Source organism: Papio anubis, chromosome 8 (assembly GCF_008728515.1).
Source record: "Papio anubis isolate 15944 chromosome 8, Panubis1.0, whole genome shotgun sequence".
In the NCBI taxonomy this organism is placed as follows: Eukaryota; Metazoa; Chordata; class Mammalia; order Primates; family Cercopithecidae; genus Papio; species Papio anubis.
Genome location: NC_044983.1, coordinates 127,326,773 through 127,353,838, shown reverse-complemented (window position 1 = coordinate 127,353,838; position 27,066 = coordinate 127,326,773). Strand labels below are relative to the sequence as shown.

Genomic DNA, 27,066 nt, shown 5'->3' with positions numbered 1-27,066 from the left:
AATCCTTAAGCCAGAGGTGGCTTCAGTGAGTTTCGTGCACATCCCTGGGATCTTACTTAGAGGTAGGACATGTCCCATGTCCCAGGAAGAGGCTTATGTTACTGAGAACATGAGTGACAGATTCCAAAGTTACCCACCCCTAGTGAGCAAGTCTTCATGGATCATGGATCATTCTTATGACTCCGCCGTCACTGTGCCTACTGAGAACCTTCCACAGCTTCCCCCCGTGAGGTCTTCAAGGTCCACATCATTGACATCCTCCTCCCTTTGCAGCCTTCTTTCCTGCCAGCCTGCCTTACCCACAGCCAACTGCTTCCAGACCCTTCGGCTTTTGCTCCTGTTGACCCTTTACCTAGAAAGCCTCTGTAATGATCCAGTGAGGTAAGGCTTATTACTTCCATTCTGTCCAACAGAAAAATGAGGCTTTGAGAGTTAAGTGACTTATTAGGGTGACACAATGGTAGAGGTAAGGTTTTAAGTCAGGCCTGTTGGACGAAAAACCCTTATAATGCAGTCATATCTTACGTGAATTTGAATCATATAGAGGTGAGATGGTGCAATAGAAAACGCTAATGGCACATCAATTTATACAAATAGTTCAAAATAATGGATATTGGCACCCATCTTAGCAGTCCAAAGATGGCAGCTGAAGAAGTTATCATCTGTGATACGTTACAGCCATGTCACAGGGCCATGGCGACAGGTAATTGTTCATTAAATGGTTTGGCTTGAGCTCATGCTGAGAAATGCAACCTCAAACCAATAACTTGGGAATGGAAGTTGTGAAGAAGATTATACAGCTAAAAAATCTACGGAAAGGGCAGTCCATCCTCAGGTATGTCAGGCTATTAATTGAGAGCATTTTACAAAATACTATCAATGTTCTGAGAGAACAAAAAGCTGCTTTAAAGCAGGCACACTTTTACATCTTCAGAGAATGAAAGGGTGGGAGAACAGAAAAAAATGCTACTATCATGGCTATAAGATCAACACTCCTTCCTGCTCCCTAATATCCTTCTAAACAATCACCGTTATGCATTCATACATCCTGACCTGGAGCCCTTTACTCTGCACGTATCCACTGTGAAAACATAAAGGATGCAAGTTTTGAATTGCATGAGATCTTCAGGCACATAGCTGGTTGGACTGGGTCTTTTTCCAGGCTTGATCACTAGACTGGGCTGCTTCCCCAAGAGCCTTGATTACTCATTAAGAAGCTGGAGATCTTAGAGAATCACAGAAGGTTTGGAGCACTGGAGTGGTAGGAGACAAACTTAGGTCTGCAAGATTTGGTCACATTGACACAAAAAAGTGTTGCAAAGGTGGAGGGAAATGACATCAGAAGGCATGCTACAGGTGCTTAAAGGTTATGCCAGTTATTTGTTACTATTATCATTAACAACTTCTTACGTCCACTGTTCCCTTTCCCCTCTTCATTAACGCATGGGTTGCATTATTGGACATCACCTTCATCATCAACCTCATCATTTCACCATGGAATTATCTTGGGGGGCAAACTCATCATGGAATTATCTCTGGGGACACAGACACCTTTAGCAGGTTGAAGAGCAGCCTCCTAACCTACACACCCTGTGGGTGCCTTAGCCTCAGGCCCCCTGCAGGCAGGCCCTTTGGGGTGATGGGTCATGGGGAGTTGCAACTGCCCTCCTGTAGACTGTGCCTCAGCCCTGCCTTGTGATGAAGTTGGCCAAACAGTGATCCTTATTCACTTTCCTGCTGTGCTCTGTGGCTGCGGCAGGTGCCACCTCTCTAAACCTCCGATATTTTACCTGTAAAAGAGGGGGGAGTGGGGACAAAAGAGTCACCTTGACACTTTCCAGATCGAAGGATGAGGACCCTGGTCATTCTGTCCATTCCCTTGATGATACTTACTGATGCTGATAGAAGAACAGCTAAGGTGCAGAGTATGGCTAAGGGGGTAAGGGGTTTTGGGAGAAGCTGCATAGAGTCATTAGAGGACAAGGGTTTTTCAGTCAGGAAAGATGGGAAAGAGGCAAAAGCAAGGACTTAATGCTGTGAAAATGTGAGGCGTGTTTGGGGACCCACAGCGGGTTAGTGCAGCTGGGACCATGCCCGCCTTGGTCTCCATACTCCAACCATCGCGAATTGCTCTCAGTTCCTTCTGTGTGCCCTGGGTCCTGGGCCTTTACAATGGTTTTCCATTTATGAATAAAAGCTTGCTTTAAAAGAAAAATATATTTACCCTTTTTGAAGTGAGGTGGCTTATTTAAAACAATTTTTCCCACTGACATATTTGAAGGTTTTTCTTTTCAATTCTGTCAAATTTAGCTTAGTCTGTCCATGCTGTTATAACAAAATCCTACAGACTGGGTAATTTATAAAGAACAAAATTTTACTTCTAACAGTTTTGGAGGCAGGAAAGTCTCAGATCGAGGCACCAAATGATTCAGTGTCTGGTGAGGGCCTTCTCCTTTTATTCTCACATGGCAGAAGGGATGAGTGCTATGTCCTTACATGAAAGAAGTGCGGAAGGGCAAATGGACCTAGCTATTTTCCTCCAGTCTTTTTAGAAGGATGCTAATCTCATGTATGAACGCAAAGCACTCATGGCCTAATCACCTCTCAAAGGCCCCAATTTCTAACACCATCACCTTGAGGTTTAAGTACTAAGATATAAATTTTGGAGGAACACATACATTTGAACCATAGCAGGGTACATTGACGACAGTGAATAATGCATAGATGATCATTTCATAATTCTAATTTTTAAATGTTTACTGTTTCACAATTTTTATAACTTATTTTTGTTCATTCTAATCAGCACTTTACCATAGTTTCCCATTTACAAATAAAAGTTTCCTTTAAAAATAAAAATACTTACCTTTTTAAAAGCAACGTGGCTTTTTTGTTTTAAATCTCACACTGACAGATTTAAAATTGTCTCTTTTCAATTATGTCAAAATTAGCTTTATATATTTTGGATCATGTTATTATGCACATACAAACTTAGAGCCACTGGAACTCTCAGGTGAAACAAACTTTTTATAATTGGAAAGTAAATAAAATTACCCTCTAATAAAACAAAAAAAAAGTGAGTTGACTTAAAATGTTGCATTAAGAAATGCTATTATGTGCATACAAATTTAGAGTCACTGTAACTCCCAGATGAAATAAACCTTTTTATAATTGAAAAGTAAATCAAATTCTCCTTTAAAAAAAAGTGAGTTGACTTAAAAGTGTGCATTAAGAAATAATAGTAGAGGCAATATGCTAGTGACTGAAGTTTGAGGAACCTTGTGGGGATGGTATATTGGTAGTGCCAGTCCTGGTACTGGTAGCCAGGACAAGCACCCACTGTTGTTACTCCTCTCACCAGTGGTGGTTTTGTCTCCACTAGGAAGGACTTGGTGAGTCTCAGTGACTCTCTCAGTTATGTGTTGTGGAAACTCCAAAGGAATGAGTTTTATCAGAGGAAACTGTGTATGGAAGGATTTCCTACTGGTATCTGTGGCTAGAGGCCAGGGATCTTGCTAAATATACAGCATAGAACAATCTTGCTAAATATCAATGCACAGGACAATCCCTAGGAACAGAAAATTTCGCAACCCAAAATGTCAATAATGTGAAGCTGAGAAACTTGCTCTAAGCCAAGGAAGGCCAACTCAGACACCACCTGGGGGCATCTTCCTGAACAGATTTAATCTAACATGCTTCTGTGAAGGATGGCCCTTTGCAACTTTCAGATTGATAGGGCTTCCACACAGTGTCAGACGGACAGTGCTGACTCCATAACTCTCCACATGATGAAGAAAGACAAAACTCTTTTGGCCATTTCCAACTACTTACAAGCTTTATATTGCTGGGGAAAGAAAATACGAGCGGGAACAAGTCTATAAGTTCTCAGGGCTTTTAGGGAACAAATTTGTGTTCAACCTGGGATTCTAGCTCCCATATATTTGTCCCATTTGCCCAGGCTGCATCTTCACACCCCCAGCATGATGAAGTGCTGGCTGAAGGTGCTGGTTGTATTTGGGTACTGGTAGTACTAGGACAATATTGTTATTATAACGCTAAGCAACATTTCTCAAGGTGAGGTTTCAGGACAATCTACTTCAAAACTAGTTGGGGACTTGCTAAAATTGCTTCTTTCTGAGTCCCAGTCCAGAGTGGCTGAATCAAACTTGAGTGAGAGCATAGGAATCAGAATGTTTACGGAGTCTGCATCCCAGGTGATTCCGATGCTGATAGTCTGGGGAAAACCCTTATCCTCTATTATTAATAAACTCCTGGCCGGGCGCGGTGGCTCAAGCCTGTAATCCCAGCACTTTGGGAGGCCGAGGCGGGTGGATCACAAGGTCAGGAGATCGAGACTATCCTGGCTAACATGGTGAAACCCCGTCTCTACTAAAAATACAAAAAACTAGCCGGGCGCGGTAGCGGACGCCTGTAGTCCCAGCTACTTGGGAGGCTGAGGCGGGAGAATGGCGTGAACCCGGGGGGCGGAGCTTGCAGTGAGCCGAAGATTGCGCCACTGCACTCCAGCCTGGGAGACACAGTGAGACTCCGTCTCAAAAAAAAAAAAAAATAAAAATAAAAAATAAAAATAAACTCCTTGGAGGTTGGGGGTATTTTTCGTGTATTTACCTCTTTCCACCAGGGCTTTATGTCAAGAAAGTCCAAAACAAACCTGCAATCTAAATAAAACAGGATGTTTCATACACGAAGATGGCTTCAAGATAAGTCTCCAAACCTCTCCATCCCCAACCAGGATGCCACTGTTAAGGCTTGCCAATATAAGACACCAGGGCTACCCCAGCCATCTCCTTATTTCCTTCAGGAACTACGTTCTAATCTGGTGCATAGCAGGCTCTAGGAAATATGCGTGGAATTGAATTTATGTGAATTCCCACTGTTTTCCTGACTGTCACCTTCTGGCCTTAGTCCAGTAAGTGAATGGTATCAGTGTTTGTGCTTACCCTACTTTCTTTTCCTTATTTATAGGGGGCCATCCTCTGGACACCCCACACCTTCCACAGGAGCTGCCTCCAGGACTCCCAAACAATATCAGTAAGGATTCTTGGAACTTTTCTTAGGAGAGGGTATAAAGTTGTCTAGGATATTGGCAGAGAAAATGACCCCTTCTGAATACACCTTAGAGCTACTCACTGCTGTGGCATTTGTAAGTAAAGGGATTGAAGTGGGACTCAAAGCATCTCCCCAACAACCTCCCCTGGTGTCTGAACCCCCTTTGTCTCTCAGGTGAGACAAAGTCTAAACATTTCTGTCAAAGACAAAGGTCAGCTGTAAAGGGAAACCAGGAGAAGGCAGGAAATGGGCTGATGTGAGGGTTGTATATTAACGGTATCTTAACTGTATCTTAGCTTCGGATTGAGCTCTGAGCTTCCAAGAAGGCAAGACCAAGAGGGATAAATGATATATTGCTTGCTCTGGTTGTAAAAAAGGAGGATCCATATTTATTTCCCGGGGAAGTGAAAATTTTCTCAGCGATAGTTTATAAACACTTCTCAGGTGGGTCCCTGAAGGTGGGCATGGCTGAAGACCATAATGCATAGTGAATTCCTTGGTGATGTCAGCCCTGAATCAAGCGTTGATTTCCAACCTTTCAGAGCGGTGAGTTGGGTCAACCGAATTATTCATGCATGAGTCCATACATGCAAAGTAATCAGGCCCATTCAGATGCAAACGACAAGCGGCCTCTCTCCAAATGGCATAACTTCTAGAGGAAGTGCAGTGCCCACCAGGAGGCCTTCTTTAATTAGACATTAAGACTCACAGGCCACACTTTGCATTTAGAAGAATCAAAGCTAAGGAACACAGCATGCCCGCAGGCCACGGCAGCCACTCCTCTTGAGCAAGAGTAGCCTTCACAGCAATCTACACAGCAGTTATCTGGGTATCCCAGATAACAAACAGCTCAGGTGCAAGAGAATGGGACTTACATGGAGCAGCTGTATGACCAGCCCCAGCTTAGAAGCTTCATTCTCCATAGGAATCAGTATATCTAGTAATGACTTCATGGGTATAATTTCTAGGACACCCAGTAGGATGACCGTTTATAAGAGTCATCACACTGAATAAGACCCACTATGATGATTTCCTACCAGGTATTTATAGTTCACCCATAATTCCTGCCAGTCCAGATATACCTTACCACCCAGGGGTCATTTCTACCACTGTGCAATGCTGCCCAGTAATGGAATTCACATTTCATCTCTATCAGGTTTCCATGGTAACCTGTGTTAGTAGAAAGCTAGCTTAGCCCAAGGTCAAATTTGTCTTTAGAGAATGAAGAAAGGTTTCATGTACACTTTACCTAGAGGGTGGACAGGGAGGGGAAAAAACAGAAAAACCAAGACTCTCATTTGTTTTCTTTCTCACACTTAGATATCACATTCTTCAGTGGGATGTTTAAAAATGTGGAAAGTGTGACTGAAATTTTTGGTAAGTTAAGTCTAAAATTGCTTTTATCCACCAGAGGTCAGGGCATGTGTGGAAAATCTAAGGAAATTGCAAGGGCCTTGGTCTCAACCCTCGGAGCTCCCATGGCCTCCACAGCTACCACCCAACAAGGTGACCCAAGTTCTGACAAGAGTAGTGGTGTCTTTTATTGCAGGGTGAGCCACTGAGCTACCATGTGCCTTCCTATTCCTTACTTCATTACTCACAACTCTCCAGGAGGGGAATGGTATCCCCATTTTATAGAAAAGGAAACTCAACCTGAGGGAGTTGAGTGACTTGCCCAAGACCACCCAACTAGAAGGGAGGAGCTCTCCTTGGAGTCTAGAGCTTAGTCCTGTACATCAAAGTAGTTTTATTTTCCTTCCCTGACTAGTAAATATAAAGTTTAAGAATGTCAAAGTGTGTCAAGTATCCCATTTATCAACGGAAAATCTATTATGTGACTATCAGGACACTATGATGGTTCCTATCATCAATTATTAAAAGTACCCAAAAAATAAGACTATAATACAATTAACATGAACAAAGACACTCAGAATTACTTTGGGGTTGGGCCATGCTGGGCATAAGGCAGCGCTTAAACTGTGTGTATAACAAGTGCAGGTGCCTTGTAAGTTTCTGAATGAAAATGCATATTTACATAAATACACACATGCATAAAGCTTAGTGTTGCTTTTTCAATCAGCATAGATTCTGTCTTTATTTTTCTAATTAGGCCTTGTGGGTACAAAACATGGGAAAGGAAGTTTGAATGAGGTGGAACTGGTCCTCACAAACTACTCCTGATCCCCTTAGGCTCTGTCTTGTGACCCCCGTGCATGTTAAATCAGTAGTGAAGGGTAACCCATGCAGCCCTCAAGGATCCTCTAGTCAGAAAGGTAGAGAATAGGGAGGAGAATGCCAGCTTTAGAGTCAGAAAGAGTTGATATGGTTTTCTTGCCAATTTTGTTTGCTGTATACTTTAGGGCAAATCATTATCCCTGGTTGATGCCTTGGGCATGTCTTTGGCCTTCAGTTTGTGAAATGTAAAGCAAGTTTATTTATTATGAATTGGCAGTGACAGAAAACATCTGCCTTACAGGGTTAACAGGAGGCCTATGGGACAACAGACAAAGCAAATGCTTTCCAATGCATTACACACTCCGCCAGGCTGAACTATTGTGCTAGTGAAAGCACTTAGTGCAGCTTCTGACACCTAATGGGTGCTTAAAAGTTGTGAATGTCTGTACCACATTTCTTCCCATATTGGCTTATAGTTTTATAGTGTCATCACCGTATCATTTGAGATCCATTCCACAAACTAATAGTGACTCAAATAATAAAGACATGTGTGCAACATTTTCTTTATCCAATCCACTGTTGATGAGAACCTAGGTTGATTCCATGTCTTTGCTATTGTCAATGGTGCTGCAATGAACATACAGATGCATGTGTCTTTTTGACAGAATGAACTATTTTCCTTTGGGAATATACCCAGTAGCGGAATTCCTGGGTCAAATAGTAGTTCTATTTTAGGTTATTTGAGAAATCTCCAAATTGCTTTTCACAGTAGCTGAACTAGTTTGCATTCCCACCAGCCAGTGTATAAGCAATCCCTTTTCTTTGCAGCCTGGCCAACATCTGTTGTTTTCTGATTTTTTAATAATCACCATTTTGACTGGTGTGAGATGGTGTCTCATTGTAGTTTGGATTTGCATTTAGCATGGAGGGAGTTTGAGGCCATTATCCTAAGTGACTTAATATAAGAACAGAAATACAAATACCACATATTCTCACTTATAAATGGGAGCTAAGCATTAAACACACATGAACGTAAAGACGGGAACAATAGCCGCTGGGGACCACTAGTCAGGGAGGGAGGCGGTCATAGACTGAAAAATCCCCAGTTGGGTGCCATGCTACCTGGGTGAGGGAATTGTTGGGAACCTGAGCCTTGGTATCAATTTACCCATGTGGCAAACCTGCCTGTGTATCCTTTAATCTATAATAAAAGTTGATTTTTTTAAAAAAATAAATAACAACAAGAATAAAGACATTTCATTACCTCAAGTGGTGTGAAGTCACCAGGATGCATGCGGTAGCTCAACACCGGTATCAAAGACCCAGCAGGCTCCGTCTGTCTCGCTCCACTACTACCCTGAGCATATTGGCTTTTCAACTGTAGACTTGGCCCTCCTGATTGTAATGTGGTTGCTGCAGCTCCAGCTACCACATCCTCATCCACATTCAAGGTAGAAAAAAAGGTGTCGATCAAAGGGATCTTCCTACATGCCTTTATTCTTAGTTAGAAAAGAAATATTCCCCAGATGACACTTACAGACTTTCCCTTAAGGTTTTTTGGCCAAATCTGGGTCACATGCATAACCATAGACCAATCAGTTGGTGACATGGGATTACCATGACCAGCCGAGAATGATGATGAAATACCCTCAGGAACTTAGGGAGAAGGCTCACCTTCCTTAAGAACTTACTAGTTTTGTTAGTAAGGAAGAAGGGATAAAAGGCTGTGAGATAGAAAACCAGCAGGGATGATGGCTTAGTCTAAAACAGTCTTATTACATAGTAGGTGCTTACTAGGTTGATACGGCATCATCAGCCTGAGGTATAGGAAGTCCAGGGGTCAGGGACTCCCTCCTAGGTCTAGTTCCCAGTGCTCATCAGGCCCTGTCCCCCATCCCCACAGATTGCCTGGGCCCCCACTTCACCTGGCTGCAGGCTGTCTTCACCAATTTCCCCGTGCTGATCCAGTTCGTCAATGGTATGAAGTGTGTGGCTGGTCTCTGCCCCCGAGACTTTGAAGACTATGGCTGTGCCTGCAGGTTTGAGATGGAAGGGGTGCCTGTGGATGAATCTGACAGGTAAGTGAGTTTCACAGGTGAGCAAGACCAAAAGGTGAGCTCATGGGAGGTCTGGTTGATACCTTGGCAAGAGCACAAATACGGAAAAGCCCCTGGACTTGGGACTCAGGAAAGGGTTTAATTCCACTACCTACTAGTTGGGTGACACATCTTTACATGGCAATGTCATCTGTGATCAGCTCTCGCTCTAGAAAGTTATTAAGATCCTATGTTATGTCTGTTATACAAAACTTCATTTTAGTGCACTGAATATTCAAAACAAACCACTGCCAGGATCCATCCAGAGACACAGAGAGATCATGAGCTGCCTGCCCTCCCTCACTCTAACCCACACTCTCACCCTGCCTCTTCCCTGCCTTCCTGCAGCTGCTGCTTCCAACACCGCAGGTGCTATGAGGAGGCCGCTGAGATGGACTGTCTCCAAGACCCTGCCAAGCTAAGCACAGAGGTCGATTGTGTCGGCAAGAAGATCATATGTGGTAAGCATCTCCAGGTGTCCCGGGGCCTGGGCCCAGAAATGACAGTCCAGGGACCCCAAGCCTGGACCAGGCTGAGGGCATTGTGATCCTCCCACATCATCATCACCATTGGCAGCATCACTGGCAGCACTTAGAGCCCCACAAGGGCTGGATCACACGAGAGCTAGATCAGTGGCATCTGTATCTTTCATAGAGTAGATGCACAATAAATGTTTTTGAGTTGAAATATTAACTGATCAGCAAATTATTTGATGTATAATTTTATACTTCTACAACCCTGAGACCTTGGGAAGGGCAAATTGTTTGCTACTTACACATTGTGTAGCATTGCAGAATTATTTAACTCCTCTGACGCTCAAAAAGGGGAGGAGAAACCTACGTCAGAGATTACTTGTGAAAATCAAACTACACAATGCTTGTGAAATGGTTAGCACAGGGACTGGCATATGTTAAGAACTCAGAGACGGACGTGGAGGTGGAAGTAGTGATATGTGAATAAGGCTTGCGGTGGTGGTTACCAGTAAGAATCAGAAACACATAGGTTCAAATCTCAGCTCCCACCTTATTTACTGTGTGACTCCAGGAATTTTATTTCATGTCTCTAGGCAACCCTGGCAGAGGTAGAATATGCAAAGACACGGAGGGAAAACAGAACACAGCATGTAGGGGGTCCTGTATTAGAGCCATACTTTATGTGTGTTTATTATGTGCCGTAGGCTTATACACAGAAACTCTGATCTTCCTTACAACCCTATTTAGATACGGGCATTGTTTGCAGCTTAAATAGCTTGCCCAAAGCCACACAGCTGCAAAGAGGCAAAGTCAAGGTTTGAATCCCGATCTGACTAACACTCAAGTCTATATAACATGGACTGGCTGGAGTATGGAGCATCAAGGAGGAATTGAGGGGAGGAGGTGGGTATGAACCACCAGGTGGGAGGCACAGTGAACCCAGAAAACACGATTCATTCATCCACTCAACATATATGTATTGTGCACCTACACCAATGCAAGACAGTCTTCTGTGTTGGGGATAGCCTGACCTTCTGGAATGTCCTCACCATTGTCAGACACTGAAGCTATCCAAAACAAATTGTATAGTATGTTAGAGAGGGACAAGAGCTGTGGAGGAAAATGAATCAGGGGAAAGGCCTGTGGAGGGAAAGGGGGGGTTCTCTTTAAATGGGAAGGTCAAGAAAAGCCTCCCTGAGATGACGAGAGTAGAGGATGACCTAAAGAATGGGTGGGAAGGCATCCTTGCAGATATATGGGAGAGGAGCAAAGCAGACAGAGGAACAGCTCATGGACCAGCCCTGAGGCTTGAGATGCCTGGTGTGGTTGAGAAATAGGGGAGAAGTGAGACACAGATGGGTTGATGAGGAGGGAGTGGAAGAGGATGTAACCTGAGAAGGAATAGGGGCTGTGGGTGGGGGGAACAATCATGTGACATTTTCTAGGTGACAATGAGACTTGTAGGTTGAGGTGGGAAGACGCTGGAAGGTTCTGAACAGAATAAAGGCATGGTTAGACCTGAGTTTCTAAAGGATTTTTCTGACTCCTGGATGAGAGTAGATTGAGCAGCAGGGCAGAAACAGGGGGGTGTAGTTAGGACGCCACTACCATGACCAGGCACGAGGCAACAGGGCCTCTGCCCAGTGTGGTAGAGTGGAGGCGTGGAGATGTGGTCAGACTCCATGTTGAAAGTGGAGCCGGCCGGGCGCGGTGGCTCAAGCCTGTAATCCCAGCACTTTGGGAGGCCCAGACGGGTGGATCACGAGGTCAGGAGATCCAGACCATCAAACCCCGTCTCTACTAAAAAATACAAAAACAAAAACTAGCCAGGCGAGGTAGCCGGCGCCTGTAGTCCCAGCTACACGGGAGGCTGAGGCAGGAGAATGGCGTAAACCCGGGAGGCGGAGCTTGCAGTGAGCTGAGATCCGGCCACTGCACTCCCGCCTGGGCGACAGAGCCAGACTCCGTCTCAAAAAAAAACAAAAAAAAAGAAAGAAAGAAAGTGGAGCCAATGGAATTGCTTGCTGCCCTGGGTGCAAGTGTGAGAGAAGAGGAGTGGGTATGGGCCTGGTTTCGGTCTACACACCTAAAGAGATAGAGCTGACATGAATGAGATGGAGATTGCAAGGGGAGTGGGGTTTTGGCGGGGGAGATGGGGAACTCAGTCTTGGAGCTTGCATTACTTCTTGGGATTCCAGGTGAGATCTTTCCAACCAGCTGTGCTCTTGCTCTGTGCAGAGTCCAGGGACCACTGTGAGCACCTGCTGTGTACCTGTGATAAGGCTGCCATAGAGTGCTTGGCTCGGTCCAGCCTCAACTCTTCCCTGAACCTTCTGGACACCTCCTTCTGCCTGGCTCAGACTCCAGGTAGGAAGAACCTGGCTGCATCAGCCGTGGGGTTGAGGATGTGGACAGGAGCTGGTTTGGGACCAGTCATTGGTGCATGTCTCTAGGTGCCAAGTCCAGCATCTTCAAACCTTCTCTGAAACCCACTGCTCTCAACAGACTTTCCAATGTGTTTTCTTTTCAGAGACAACCATCAAGGAAGAGTTGACAACACTTCTGCCCAGAGGTAAGGCCTCCCAGGGTTGCTGGCTCTTGAACCACAAGGGCCCAGATGCTGACGGAAGCTGGTAGATACACCTCCTCCACCAGGCCTGCCTCACTGGAGCTGGAGTGACTGTGACACTGGAAGTGATCCTGTCTTCCCTGGCTAGGAGATGTGCTACTTCTGATATACCCAATTCAAATGCCCAACATCAAATGGCCCTAGTGCCAACTCAGCCCCATACTGTGTGAACAGGTGTGAATTTATTCCAGTGTGGATGTAGATCCCAAGTTCATTGTCTCCCCTTTCTCACTCTGTAGTCACAGCCCCGGTATGTAGTGTGACTGGGACAGGACATAGCGCTTAGGTGGAGTGAGGTCCCTCCTAGCTAAGGAAGCTCCTGGCTGCCACAGTTTCCCAGGAGCAGACCCACTACCTCCTCCTCTCCCTTCCTCCCCTTTCTCCACGCACTCTCCAGAACTTGCAGCAAAAGGGCCAGCCTGGGTCCAACAGAGGCTTTTGGAAGGGGAGGCTGCTTTTCACATGTTTCTTTTCAGAACAGGGTAGGTGCTTAGTAACTGTCCACTGAACTAAGCAAGTGATGATTCCTAATCTAAAATATGGATCTTGCCAAAAATGGGAGTCAGGTTTATGCCTGCCACTCCTTGTTCACCAGTTTCCATGATCTCTCAGTCCCAACACCTTTAGGCATCTGGCGATAAGAAGCCCAACAAGGTACACTTTGGCGGAGCATCCCTCCTCTCCTGGGGTCGGAGTCTCTCTCCCAGAACTAGTCATGCAGTGTTTGGTGTTTGTTAAAGAGAAAGCAGGTGTGTGTGTGCGTGCATGAGTGTGTGTGGATGTGTGCATGAGCATGTATGGGGTGTGCATGTGTATATGTGAGTGTGTGTGAGTGTGAGTGCATGTGTATGAGTGTGTGCATACGTACATGTCATATCTCGATGTATCTTCTGAGTCCAGCACTCTTTTTATCCTCAACACCTCTGCCTCCCTTTGGAACAGAGGTCTCCTGAAGCTGGGATATCTTTGAGGTTTTCAGTTCTTTTGTTGCCTTCAGCTGGGATCTGAACCTGAACCCAGCTGTGGCTGTGCTCCCTTCTGAGCTGGGTTCTTGCAGGGCACACCATGTTCTGGGAAAAGTAACAGGGGCAAGTGACTCCTAAGACAGGATGAACACCTCTTCTTAGCAACCCTTTTCTCAGCCCCTTTACTCCCTTGGGCCAGCAATCCCCAGCCTGTGCTAGGTTTTGACACTGTGTTGCATTAGTCACTGCTATTGGGAGCTCTCTCTTTCCAGTGGTTCCTGTGGAGCCCACAGACACCGGCCTGACAGCCCTTTCAGGAGAAGGTGAGACAAAAGGAACTGGTGTGACCCAAAGACACGCAGTGAGAGTGGGGAGGTGCTACACACTTTTAAACAACCAGATCTCACAAGAACTCACTGTCATGAGAACAGCATCAAAGGGATGGTGTTAAACTATTCATGAGAAATCCACCCCCGTGATCCAATCACCTCCCACCAGGCCCCACCTCCAACATTGGGGATTACATTTCAACATGAGATTTGGGTGGGGACACATATCCAAACTATCTCAGTTAATATTTTAGGCTTTGTGAGCCATAGGGTCTCTGTCACAGTTGCTCAGCTCTGCTACTGTAGCACAAAAGCAGGCACAGACAACCCCTAAATTAATGCAAGTGGCTGTGTTCCAATAAAACTTTATTTACAAACCAGACTGAGAGCTGGTCTATCATTCACTAATCCCTGAAAGGGGATGATTACACCTATCCTTTAGAGTGGCATAAGGATTAAGTGAGAGCGAGCATGGGGAGACTCTAGATCAGTATCTTCTCCCAGATGTGGCATAAAAAACAGCACACACTATCAAATCATAGGCTGGATACTGGACAGCTTGCTTAAAATACATAATCTCATTTAATGCTTACACATCCCTATGGAATGATAGCTCAACTTCCATTTTAAGGCAGGTGCTTGAGATTTAGAGATGAATTGTCTAAGACACAGAGCTGAGTGGCAAAGCTGTGATTAGAGACTTTTTCCTTCTAAACCCTCTCTTAAGCTGCCTTCCCACAAGGACCTGTTCCAAACCTCAGAGAAATAATGGCCCTTCACCCCTGAAGATAGCATTTGCCGGTCTTTGTGCCTAAACACAGGTCTGGCTCTGGTCTGTCCCCTTTCCTACCGAATTGAGACCTTGCTGAACACCATTGTGCAGCCATATGCCCTGATCAGATTACCCTAAGCCTCCTCGCTTCCATCCGTAGCCCCCAAATCTGTTTCCTCTCTTTGGCTTTGGTACCTAGCTGAACCGATCATTAAAGTTAGGTGATTTCTTTTCACAGTGGCTGCAGAGACTGAGGCAGACAGACTGACCACTCTCTCAAAGACAAGTAAGCACAGGGGAATTTGGAAAAGGACAGCCTGGAATCCAGTGGAGAAATATTTCAAATATCTAAATATCTGTGCTCAGTCCTGTGACGACTTCTCAATGGAACCTGAAAGAAATATTATTATACCCATTTTACAGAATACGTAGGAAACTGAGGCTCAGGAAGAATACACGTTGAGAGTCACTCAGCAAGTAACTTGCTGGGCTGTTCTCCAAGCCCAGACTTTAGGCTGTAAGACTGTTTCCTTTCCTTTATGCAATAGTGGCTCATAGAGAACACTGTCTTTCCTAAAAATATCTAGGCCAAAATTTCATCAGCAGAGTTAACCTAACTGTTGTGTAAAAAACCATGGATCCTTTATTAATAAGCACAAATAGCTGATAATTATTTACCAATTACTCAGAATGAATACGTAAGTAAATGAGTTCTTTGGTTAACGAGCAGTGACCTTGTTGAGGGTCTCTGATGTGCCAGCATATCATTCCCAAGCCCCTTACAAACATCCTGAGTTAGTCTTCCCTGGCCTATCCTCATTTTACAGACAAACAAGAAGCTCTGAGAAGTAGAGTCATTTGCCCAGGGTAGTTCAGCTTGGTAGTCCTTTCGTTCTGAGTCTATAGGTTTTGCTTTTGAATAGAACAATCTGTCCCAGTTTAGAATGGTACAGAATCTCCCTCTTTCATGGGGCAATTGTGTCTATATCAGTCAACTTCAAAGCCTGGTTTTCATAGAACACTAGCATAGCCTTGATCTTTGAACACATTAAACTTAAGGTAGTTTTTGTCTTTCCAAGAACTTTTTAGTCACCATCTCTAACATTTTTTTGTGTGACACAGCCAGAAATGAAATAGTCTGCCTAGTGGTTAAGCATACCAACTTCAACCAGGCTGCCTGGGTTTGTAGCCACCTCCGAGCTCTGTGATCTTGGAAAAGGAACCCAATTTTTCTGTGTGTCTCTTTTCTCATCTCTGAATGAGGGTGAGCATAGAACCAACTCAAGGGGTTGTAGTAAGTTACTACAAGAAGCCCTTGCTGCCATACCTAGCATGTAGTAGGAGCTTAATAACTCAAGTAACAATAGCAACAAATTCAGTTTACAGAGAAAATGAGGCTCAGTGCTTTTCCTGGAGTCACATAGCAAAGAACGTCAACCACGCAATTCTGCTGTCTCTGTACTACAATGCTCCTCTGTTCCAAAATGTACTTTTCAGTTTTTCTCCAAATTTTAAAGAAGCTGTCATTCCCAAAGTATTTGCACAAACTCACTTGCTTCCAGCCTGACAAGCTGCGCCTGCATTTGCCAGCAAGCCTGTGTCTGGGAGTTCCCTTTGGCTCAGCAGCAGCCCGGGTCGCACCAGCTCTCCTAGCAAATCTCATGGTGGGAGGTTGGCCAGGGGCAGAGTGAAGAGCACATGGCGGCCTGTGTGCAGTGGGTGGGAAGCGCCTCTGGAAACCCAGGTGGGACAGGCTGGGGTGGATATTCATGCCGTCTCTCTTCTTTGGGGAACAGAAGCAGGCCAAGATCAGGAAGGACTGGGAGCTGCTAGGGCTACGTCCCCTCCAGGTAAGCATCCAGGGCTCTGCCTGCCTATATTCATGCCACATTTATGTCCTTTGTCCTTGACACATTCATGACATCAACTGAGTTCCAAATGAGATGCACTGTGACCTTGTTGGCATGGGAGGTGACAGGGCAAGAATCAGAGGCATGTATTCCCCAAATGGGGCAGCTGGCCCAGGCAGGATGATTAACACCAAATGCCCTGATCTAAAGAGAGTGAGGGGATCTGAAATTAGATTAGCACCAATAATCCAGAAACTTCTTCCTCAGGAGGTGAGGGCTACTGGCTATTCAGACTCAGCACAGAGAAGACACTGGGCTCCGGCAGCTCGTTTGGCTTGTAGAACGTTCTAGCTGGAGAGTCTTAATCCTGGATTAGATGTATGGTTATTTTCTCATTCACTGAGCAGTTCTGATAGCTACTACTATTTCCTAATTGCTAGGCATTTAGTGACAAGGATTATTCAAACACCAAAAGAAGTATTATTAGTATAATTTTACGAATGGAGACATTAAGATTTAGAGAGGTGAAGTGATTTACCCAGGGTTGTACACCTAGTATGTAGCTAAGCTGAAACTCAAACTCAGATCTCTTTAACACTAACTCATGAACTCTTTCCACTGACTAGGTGAGTTTCCAACGTGGAGAACATGATAGAAAGAAACCAGATAACTTGCTTCTATTTGTGGGATTGCGGAACTGGGCAGGATGCTAAACCTAGGAGACTGAGGTTACAACAGGGCTTTAGTCTCACAGGAACTGGAGTTGAGTAGGAGGAAGCAGATGACCAGATGCATGAAGCAAACCAATATGGTGGATTTGGGGAAAGACTGCAATCCAGCGGGCACAAACATGCCAGACCTTACCCAGTACTCTGGAAACTGAACCTGGGTCAGCAGATTGGTGGGGCTGAGCCTGCTACTGTTCCCTTTCCCTGTACTGGGAAGGCTGGAGATTTGGTCTGTGGACGGGAGACTTTGCTGCCTCCAGCTAAGAGGGCAGGTGAGACTGACACATCAGAGCAAAGGGAGATCCAGAGAGAGTGCTAGGCAGGTGGTAAGAGATGTGTTGGTGAGGAAGGTAGGGCCAGGTCACAGGCAAGCCTTGCAGACCACAGGAAGGACCTTGCGCTAGAGTCTGCAAATGATGAGAAGCTGTTGCTGCACTTGAACAAGGAAATAAGGGCTTCTAGGAGTGGTTTTACTTGCCTACCTTGTTGTGTACCATGAGTTGCCTTAATTTCTCCACCAGTTTCTTTACCTCTTCACTTGCTGTGAGCGCCATACTGCCCCTTCACTGGGCAGGCATGTGATATTAAACGTGACATAAACACAAGCCTGGGAGCCTCCGCAGTCCTCCTCCCTGGGATGTCATCCAGGTGGTCTAGCACAGGCTCCCGACAGTGTTAAGGTTACTGTAGAAAATTTGGACATTCTCATGTAGAATTCATGGATCCCTAAGAATCTGCCTGGATATCTGCAAACCCGGTTTGAGGAACACTCTCCTAACACTATGCTGTTCTATCTGTTTGCATTTGGTTTTCATGTGTCCATCTGCAAATCTCTCCTTGAGCCACTTTTTAAATCCGAACCATGAAGTTTTTCATTTTCAGGATCTGCAGAGATAGTTGCAACAAGGGTTACAGCTAAAGTTGTAACCCTTGTCCCCACTGGCATTAAATCTCTGGGGCTGGCAGTGTCATCTGTTGAAAATGGCCCTGAGGAGACAACTGAAAAAGGTGAGCAGAAGCAGTGCCTGTCCTCTCCACTGCTGGGATCTTTTGGTTAGGCTATGAAGAATCACTGTAGGCCACCTTTTCACGCTGTGACCTTCTCATGGGGGTGTGACTAGGAGACATAACCCCCTTGACTGGATAAACACCTTGAGGTTCAGAGGAGATGTAAGCTACCTGTAGCCACTCAGTCACTGGGAAGCTGACCCTGGGGGAGGAGCCACAGTCTTCTGAGCCCCTGACCTCGAGCTGCCACCACTCTTACTGGCCCAGAGGGAAAGGGTTTCACATCGTCCACACCGTGCTTTATTGGAAAGAATTAAGCACTTGGGTTTTGATCATTTTCCTCCTTTGTCTCTCCTCCCTCTGATGCCTTGAAAAAGCCTCTGCACCTGCAAGGAGGCCACAGCCTGTTGGGCCCACAGAGGAGGGGCTTTGTTAGTATCTGAGTATGGTCTCCATGGTGTCCAATGCAGAGCTATGGAGAAAGCTGCATTTGAGATTCGTGGACAGAGGAGGAAGGATAGAAGGAGGAGAAATAGAGACAGAGAAAGAGAGAGGAATGGGGAGACGGAGAAGCAGAGGAGAGAAAGGCAAGCCCAACCAGGTGTGCTAACCTGATGCCACCAGAAAGCGTAAGAGTTCAGCTGGGATGCTCCCAGGATGCCAGGTCTACTCAGTAATAAGACGTGGCCCCAAAGAACATCTTGGGTCCTGAGAAGTCTCCATCCTTTAGGGGGATTTAATAAGGAGTCTCATAGAGCATTAGAAGCCTAGAGAGAAAAGACTTGGTCTCTGAAAGACAATGCATCCCAAGCAGGGGATGAGCCATAACAGCTTTCCCAGAAGAATGGCAAGCCAAGGAGTAGGGCATGGGGTTCCTTCACAAGAACCTAGAGTTGTCCACATACAAACCGGAAGCTCACATGGCCTTCCTCTTGTGACGGCTGCCCCGACAGTCTTTGCTCTCCGGACAATTCCTGTTCCTTTCAGGCTGTGACAGATTCACCTTCCTGCACCTGGGAAGTGGGGACAACATGCAAGTGATGCCACAGCTTGGAGAGATGCTCTTTTGTCTGACTTCCCGGTGCCCAGAGGAATTTGAGTCTTATGGCTGTTACTGTGGACAAGAAGGAAGAGGCGAGCCAAGGGATGACCTGGACAGGTATGGAGAGCCAGCAGTGACAGCTCTAGTGTAGTAGTGCTGATGCTGTCTGCACCAGGGAGCGGTGACAGCTCTCCTGGACACCAGGCTGCACCTGGGGCCTCACTAAAAGCTTGGTGCACACAGTAGCTCACTCAGGAGGCTCTTGAGCATTATAGGCCCATTTTCCTGGTGAGCAGCTGAGGCTCAGGGACTGACTTGTTTGAGGTCGCTCACCTTGGAAAAGGCAGAGCCAGAAAGATCCACATCTTTTGATCTGGGGGCCTAGAGCCCTTTCAGTACTTTGACAAATACTGCCCAGCTACCCCAAGAGGGCCAATCTACAAATCCCCTTCAAATGACCCCAAGTCTACCTATTTAGCAAAAACCAACATGTAGAATTAAGGTCTCCACTTGGTTTTTCCTGCAAAAGGCCACATTAAAATCAGCCTTTTAAGTATAACTTCTCTCAACACCTTTTAATTTTCACATCTACCACTTGAAAGAATTTTCATTGACCTCGTGCACTCATTAATGTATTCATTCATTTAAATGTGCATTCAAGCCATACCGCTTGAGCCTTTGCTCTGTGCCAGCCACTCTGCTAGGTGGCAGAGATACAACGATGATTCCGCTCTCACAAAACAAAATAAAACAAACTACTTTTGCCCAGTAGAAGCTTATTTGGTGAAAGAGATGGACAATTAAACAATAGTACTACCCAATATAATAAATACAGTAGGGTAAACAGAGGAAACCACGGAGGACTCAACCTGAGTTCGAGGAATTTTCTCAAAGTAGCGTTGATCAAGTTTAAAGATTGCACATGGGGATGGCCCCAGTCCACAGCCAATGGAGAGACCTGCATTCAAAAGACACATGTCCTCCTTGGGTGGTGTGGTTGCAAAGCAAAATCAGTAACTATCGATGAATTTTAGACACACAAAAAGACAAGGCTTGTCATAGCTAACACAAAGGACACAGTAATGGCAAGAATATGGAGCGTGTCCGCTGCAGGTTGGATGTGTGGGTGGCTGTATTTTTTACCCATTCATTTTCTTTCCCCTGCCTCTACCTCTCAGCTATCCTGGCTTCATTATCCTCCTCTGAGGTTTTCAGTGAAGGAAATCCAGGCTCTGCTGCACAGGCAACCTTCAAAACCTACCTCCCACCAGGGAACCCGAAAGAAGTTTTTACTCTAGCGGTTATGTCACACTGTGGAGTCACAAGCATGTTTACATTCTGAGGTTCAACCATATGCCCGCTGCTCTCTGTGACAGAGGGCAATTTAAATAGTGTCAACGTTTTTTAGTACATAGCCCTCAATGAGACGAGGCAACAGATAGAAACGTAGCCAGTAGCAGTCTCTGCATTCCGTTGAACCCCTTGGGAAAAAGTGGGGATGATTTTAAAGATGTTTCCTGATGAATGACCATATTTCACAAAAATATTAAATTTGATCAGTTGGGCAGGGAAGTTATGATATGGCTACTTCACATCTGTAGAAAGAAATTGAAAAACTCAAGGTCAACAGGAGAAAACCCTTGACTAAGGAAAAGTTAGTCAAACTAATATAATTTTTTAAAGAATGTATTTTCAAGACCACGTATACTGTACGTTATGGACAGTTTCAGTGATTTTATGAGTATTTTGATTTATATATGATTTCTGATTCACTCACTGACTTTAGAGTTTAACTATTATATCAAGTATCCACCCCCACCCATCCCTGCCAAATACACACACAAGATTGTGTGGCTCTTTTGTGCTAATAGCTGAAGGAGGCAGACGCTGACCTCCAGCCGGTGGTCTTGTGAGCATACGAGGGGGATTGTTCCTCTGATTGCTGGCAATGTGGAAAAGTTAATAAGCAGATAACTGGTTGAGAAGAGGTGCAATAAAAAAGCCACAAGAGTCTATGACTTATCCCTGCTGGAGCTGTGGCCTCCCAGACAGAGTGAGAGTTATTAAAAGAAACGGAAGAGTTGAAAAGGGAGTAATTGGGGAGCAACTGTATCTCCCTATTGGCTGAAGTCATCACAAGTTTCTTAAGGATATCCACCTGGCAAGGCAGGGACACTGGATATTGTGAGGCTGTATCAGCCAAGATGGGTGGATATAAAAAGCAAGACAGTGATTCCTTTTCATGTATTTACGAGGTCCTGATCTATGCTGGACACTTTACTAGATGCAGTTCTTTATTTATGCTCAGGATGGTTACTAGGTTCTTTTTTAAGGCTAGCGACAAATGACAGTGCCCTGTGGATGTGATTAACTCTTCCATGTCAAAGACTGGAGGGAGTAAGGTTACTGCTAGCCCATATGGTACCTTTGCATAAATTTAACCTTCCTTAAGACTCTATTTCCATCTGTTAGAAAATCGTTTAAATAAATATGTAAATAACCTATCTTTGCCATGAACAGTTACAATAAAAATCAAAAATAATGTTTTTTAATAATAAGATGCATACAGTATGATTGATGCTGCCTTAGATGTGGCCTTTGTGTAGTATATAACCCTAATAACCATACACGATGGCCCTTGGTGTATATATGAGTCAGCCCTGTGTGCACTGGAAAGGAGGCACTGGCTTCCCTCACTACTATAGGGCATGTGGGCGAAGCAGGCTGTGCTTGAGGGGGTTCCTAGGGAAGCTGGGAGTTCTGAGAAGTAAACGGTTTTCCTTGGTCTTAGGTGCTGCTTGTCCCATCACTGCTGCCTAGAGCAAGTGAGAAGGCTGGGCTGCCTGCTTGAGAGGCTTCCTCGGTCACCGGTGGTGTGTGTGGATCATACGCCCAAGTGTAAGTGCTGTTGGTTGCACAGTGAGTTATTATTTCATTCAGGTCAGCATCGTGACTGTAGGTCAGACTTGTGGATGCTTTCCCAAGCACTTCTTCATCTGTACTGTGACTTAATACTCTTCTCTTCTTCTCTTTTCTTTTTTTTTTTTTTTTGAGATGGAGCTTCACTCGGCCATCAGGCTGGAGTACAGTGGTACAATCTTGGCTCACTGTAACCTCTGGTTCCCTGATTCAAGCGATTCTCCTCCCTCAGCCTCCTGAGTAGCTGGAATTACAGGCACGTGCCACCATGCCCAGCTAATTTTTGTATTTTTAGTAGACACGGGGTTTCACTATGTTGGCCAGGATGGTCTCTGTCTCCTGACCTCGTGATCCGCCCGCCTTGGCCTCCCAAAATGCCATGATTACAGGTATGAGCCACCGCGCCTGGCCAATACTCTTCTTAATGTTGAGGCGTGTATTATCACACCTCTTTCACTGATGGGGAGATTCACTGTCAAGGGGGTGAGCTGCCTAAGTCACAGAGCCGGTGACGAGCAGACTGGGACTAACATAAAGAGCCCAAGCTTATTGATTCTCAGCTCCTGATGTGTGTTAACAGAATTAATCCTCAAAACAGTATCATGAGGAAGCACTATTATTCTTCCCATATAGCAGATAAGGCAACTGAGGCCCAAGATCACACAGATAGAAATAAGTGGGAGAATTGGGATTTGAATTGTAAAACCATATCACTTCAGAACTAAAGCTGATTCTTCACCATACTAGTGAGTTTCTAAGTATTTTTTCTTTTTCTAAGAAGCAGCATCCTTTTCCCAAGGGAGATCTGAGGAATACTATCTTAAAAAGGGGGACTGGCCCTGGCTGAAGAACGAGGCGTGCCTGCAGCTCCACTCCTCCCTATAGTGGAAGCCAGAGGCTCCTCTGTATCCCTTCAGGGCCTCAGGTGGGGAGCACTCTGAAAACTGCAATCTCCATGGGCAGGCCCCTGACAACGAATGGAGACTTGCTGTAGACTTGACTTTATCTGCATTCTCCAGCTCCATTTCCTCATTCATGTCAGTGGATGCATTTCCCTTACGCTTTGCAGTTTAAAAGGAAACACTTGCCCTAGAATTTCACAGGGGCCCTATAAGAGTTTGTTCTCATTTTCGTTTTCATCTGGGGAAGTCCCCTGGCTGGACCGTCCGTCCCTTCTTCTTCCTCTACACAACCTCAGCACAGTGCGTGGACTGCCATATTATCTTGCCTTGTACAGTCAGGTATGTCTGTCACATCCCAGGAGCTTTGTGTTTACATATCACTGTCTCATTCACTCATTCATTTGTTCATTCTATTATCCGCTTAACCAACAAACCTTCACCAGGAACCAGGCAACCAACGAACTTTCATGATCCTTGCCTCAAATTGCTCACAGCTTGGAGGGAAGAGATGTAGGGAAGCAACTATTCTAATCCCATGTAGTATATGTGCTAACAGGTAGCACAGGGACCCTGGGAATGAGGGTAAAGGCATTTGAGTCTACAGTATGGCAGTGAGAACAGGATAATTTGGGAAAATTCAGGAGAGGTGTGAGGTAAGATTTACTACATTCTCAGATGGCCATACTGGGCACGGATATTCCAAGCAAAGGGAAAAGGGGAAAATGGTGGTGTTTGGGGAATGCTGGGCAGCATAGGGACAACTGAGCTGTGATTCTGTATTACTAGAACAGAAAGTGGAAGTGGGAGGCCCGGTTGGAGAGACAGACAGGTGCCAGATCACGAGCCCAAGAAACCTATGTGCAAGATTGAAGCATTTCCATTTTTTCCTATAGGGGATGGGAGCCAGGGGAGGATTTAGAGCCCATGAGTTGTCACATGATGCAATCATGCCAGGAGGTCTCAGCTGCTGGGCTGAAGGCTTATTCTCCATTCCTCCATTATCACAGAATCCAGGAACACTGCATTTGGAGATTGAACTGATTCAGAGCTTCAGTAAACCAGTTCTGACTCTCTGTGAGATTTAAGCATAGCCTGCTGTACCAGGTGCCAGGTATTAGTTGGTGAGAAATGAGGGCATCTCAAATCCTGGCCTGTGCTGTCATAAGACAAACACAGGGAGGAAGGCAGAGTGGTTCTGGGGAACAGGAGCTCTGCATATCTCCACTGTGCTCTCACACTTGGTACATTTGCCTGCTCTTCTTGTCACTTCCTGCTGCTGAGATGCAACTGGCATGTCTGGGGCTGATGTGGAGACCAATTTAGGAGGCTTGGAAGGTCCGTGTGGTATGTGATAGGAAAAAATCTGGTTGATGAACATTTCAAAGTAGGATTAGACGCAAAAAAGAAAAATCCCTTAGCTTCATTGGAAGCCACAGATAACAAGGATAATATTTGTAGAAAGCTTATGTATGTCTAGCACCTTCAAAGATATTATTTCATTTGAGTCACACCACTCCCACTGCATGCAACTCATACATTGAAAAAAATAGGGTTGGTTTGCCAGATCTAGCAAATAAAAATACATGATGCCCAGTTAAATTTGAATTTCGGATAAGCAATGAACATTTTTTTTGTATAAGTATGTCCTAAATGTACATACATTCAAACATATTAACTTAAATTCAAATTTAACTGATCATCTGTATTTTATCTGGCAATATGAATGATGAATAGGGAAATTCTGGCCCAGAGAAGGAAGAAGTAACCATCAAATGTAACACATATTTCCTGAGCACTAACTTGGGAAATATTTGTCAAGGTTTGATGTAGGTGCTTGGACTCTCCTCTGTCAGCAAGGTTCTCTGTCCAGCATTGTTACCGGCAGCAAGTCCAGGCAGGCTCTGCAGTCCTTGATCCTTCTCTTCTTGGGAGAAAGAATTCAGCCAAGAGACAGAAGTACATCTAAGGCAGAAACAAGAGTTTACTGAAGCAAAGTAAAGTACACTTGGAAGGGGCCAAGCAGGCAACTCAAAAGATTTGAGTGTCCTGCCTGATAGTTGGCTCAGGGCTCTTATAGATTTGCTATTTCCTGTCTTTTTCCCTCATCCCTTCCTCTCGTCCCTCCCCCTGGGCAGGCTGTTGGCTAATCACTGCATGCACAATGACTTGCCAGTATCTAGGAAGGGCCACAGGCACCCTTTGCTGGCTGAAGTTATGTGCATACTCTCTTAGGGCAATTTCCCCTTACTGGTCTAGCACCCTCAGAAGAAGGCCACTGTGCATGTCTGGACATGTCCCCAGAAGAAGGTCGAACTCGCCATTTTCAGTTTTTATTGGGAAGTTGCCCACAAGCTCAAGATGTCTCCTTTTGTTAGGAAATTTTCTCCTCCCTGTTGTCAGCTGCCTTACCATTGCCTGACAGTCACCTGACAGTTGCCTGATCTTCTTTGGGGCCCTATCCTGCCCTGCTCATATCTACCTATCTACCTACTCTAACACCAGGGTAAAAAATGGAGACACAAACTGACAATGACTGTACAATGTGATTAACACATAACCTGCAGTGTTAGACAAAAACATGAAGTGGGATTCCATGGGAACCCGCAGGAAAGACACTTCCCTTAGCCTGGTGGCTCAGGGAGACTTTCTGGAGGAGGAGAAGCCAGCCTAGTCTTGACAGGCACCAGTTGAGAGCATTGAGAGCATTCCTGGCAGAGGGATCATTCCCAGCAGGAGGAGAAAGTTGGAAAACTGCCAGCCATATAAGGCGCACACCCTGAGGGCATGTGGAAGATGGGGAGGAACGAGAAGGGCTGAGGGGTGGCCAGGGCTGTGGGGGGCTCCCAGTACCATCCTCAGAGGTCTCACGTCTCCTACTCTGCTCTTTCCTTCTAAGGTGTGGGCCAAAGCCTGTGTGAGAAGTTGCTGTGTGCCTGTGACCAGATGGCAGCCGAGTGCATGGCCTCTGCCTCCTTTAACCAAAGCCTCAAGTCCCCAAGCAGACTCGGGTGCCCTGGGCAACCAGTGACCTGTCAAGACAGCCTGTACCATGTGCCTGCAGCCCCCACCCTGGACTCCAGCTCTGAGGAGGACAGCCAGGAGGACCCTCCCCAGGAGGACCTTGGCAGAGCCAAGAGGTTTCTGCAGAAGTCACTGGGTCCCTTGGGGACCAGGCCCCTCCATGGAAGATAGATGCTCAGAGAAAATGGTGAATACTCAGTAGCGCAGCTCCTGCTCCAACTTCAGCTCTTTAGCTCTCAGTCTCCTCTGTCCCTTGGAGCCTTCTTCCCTTCCTTTAACCTAGAGGCTGGGAGGGAACAGAGGCCGTGAGCTCTGCCCATGCACCATCAGCTGTGGTCATCTCACAAGCCAATGTGCATTTGGAGAAGGCAGACCACGGTACCTCCATACTCCTTTAGTGCACTATGGAAGCTCAATAAATACTCCAATCAACATGCTCTGATGGTTTTGCTTTTAAGACATGTTTAGATACTGTCTCATAAGTAGATTATAAAAGTGGAGATAGAGACAATGAAGGAAAAAATATCTCAACTCCCTAATCACAGAAAGCTACTTCTCCTTTTCTTAAAAAAACTACATATACATGAGCATATTGTATCAATCTTATGAGATTACCACCAATAACCCACCAATGCTGAGGACTGAGATGGCAACTTTTCTGGTGTGTGCCCTAAAAAAATACACTTGGCACCCTAAGAAGGTGGCCCTGTGTCACAGCCACCACCACGAGAAATTGCTGATCACCCTGTCCTGGGTCCTAGGCTTCTTTTTTCTTTTTTTTTGGGACAGTCTTGCTCTGTCGTCCAGGCTGAACTGCAGTGGCGTGATCTCAGCTCACTGCAAGCTCCACCTCCCGGGTTCATGCCATTCTCCTGCCTCAGCCTCCTGAGTAGCTGGGACTACAGGCGTCTGCCACCATGCCTGGCTAATTTTTTGTGTTTTTAGTAGAGACGGGGTTTCAATAGGGTTTATCTCAGTGGTTGGAAGTTCCACGGATGCAGGTGCCCACTCTGATACAGGCAGTTTAATATTATGGTGATTAAAAAAATACTTAAATGCCATTCATCCATCCATCCCATCCATCTATCCA

At 45.5% G+C, this 27,066-nt stretch overlaps 1 protein-coding gene across 1 annotated transcript; it reads left to right on the top strand.

The window, feature by feature from the left end:
- The first annotated feature begins 639 nt into the window (after window positions 1-639).
- Window positions 640-26,831, top strand: OC90 (otoconin 90). The gene is made up of 13 exons (XM_031669317.1): window positions 640-703; window positions 4,933-5,049; window positions 6,388-6,444; window positions 9,146-9,320; window positions 9,687-9,799; window positions 12,050-12,178; window positions 12,342-12,383; window positions 13,678-13,728; window positions 16,303-16,356; window positions 17,967-18,092; window positions 19,080-19,251; window positions 21,926-22,032; window positions 25,852-26,831. The coding sequence occupies exons 1-13, from the start codon at window positions 640-642 to the stop codon at window positions 26,145-26,147; spliced, it is 1,503 nt and encodes a 500-aa protein (XP_031525177.1). The 3' UTR covers window positions 26,148-26,831.
- Window positions 26,832-27,066: the final 235 nt, after the last annotated feature.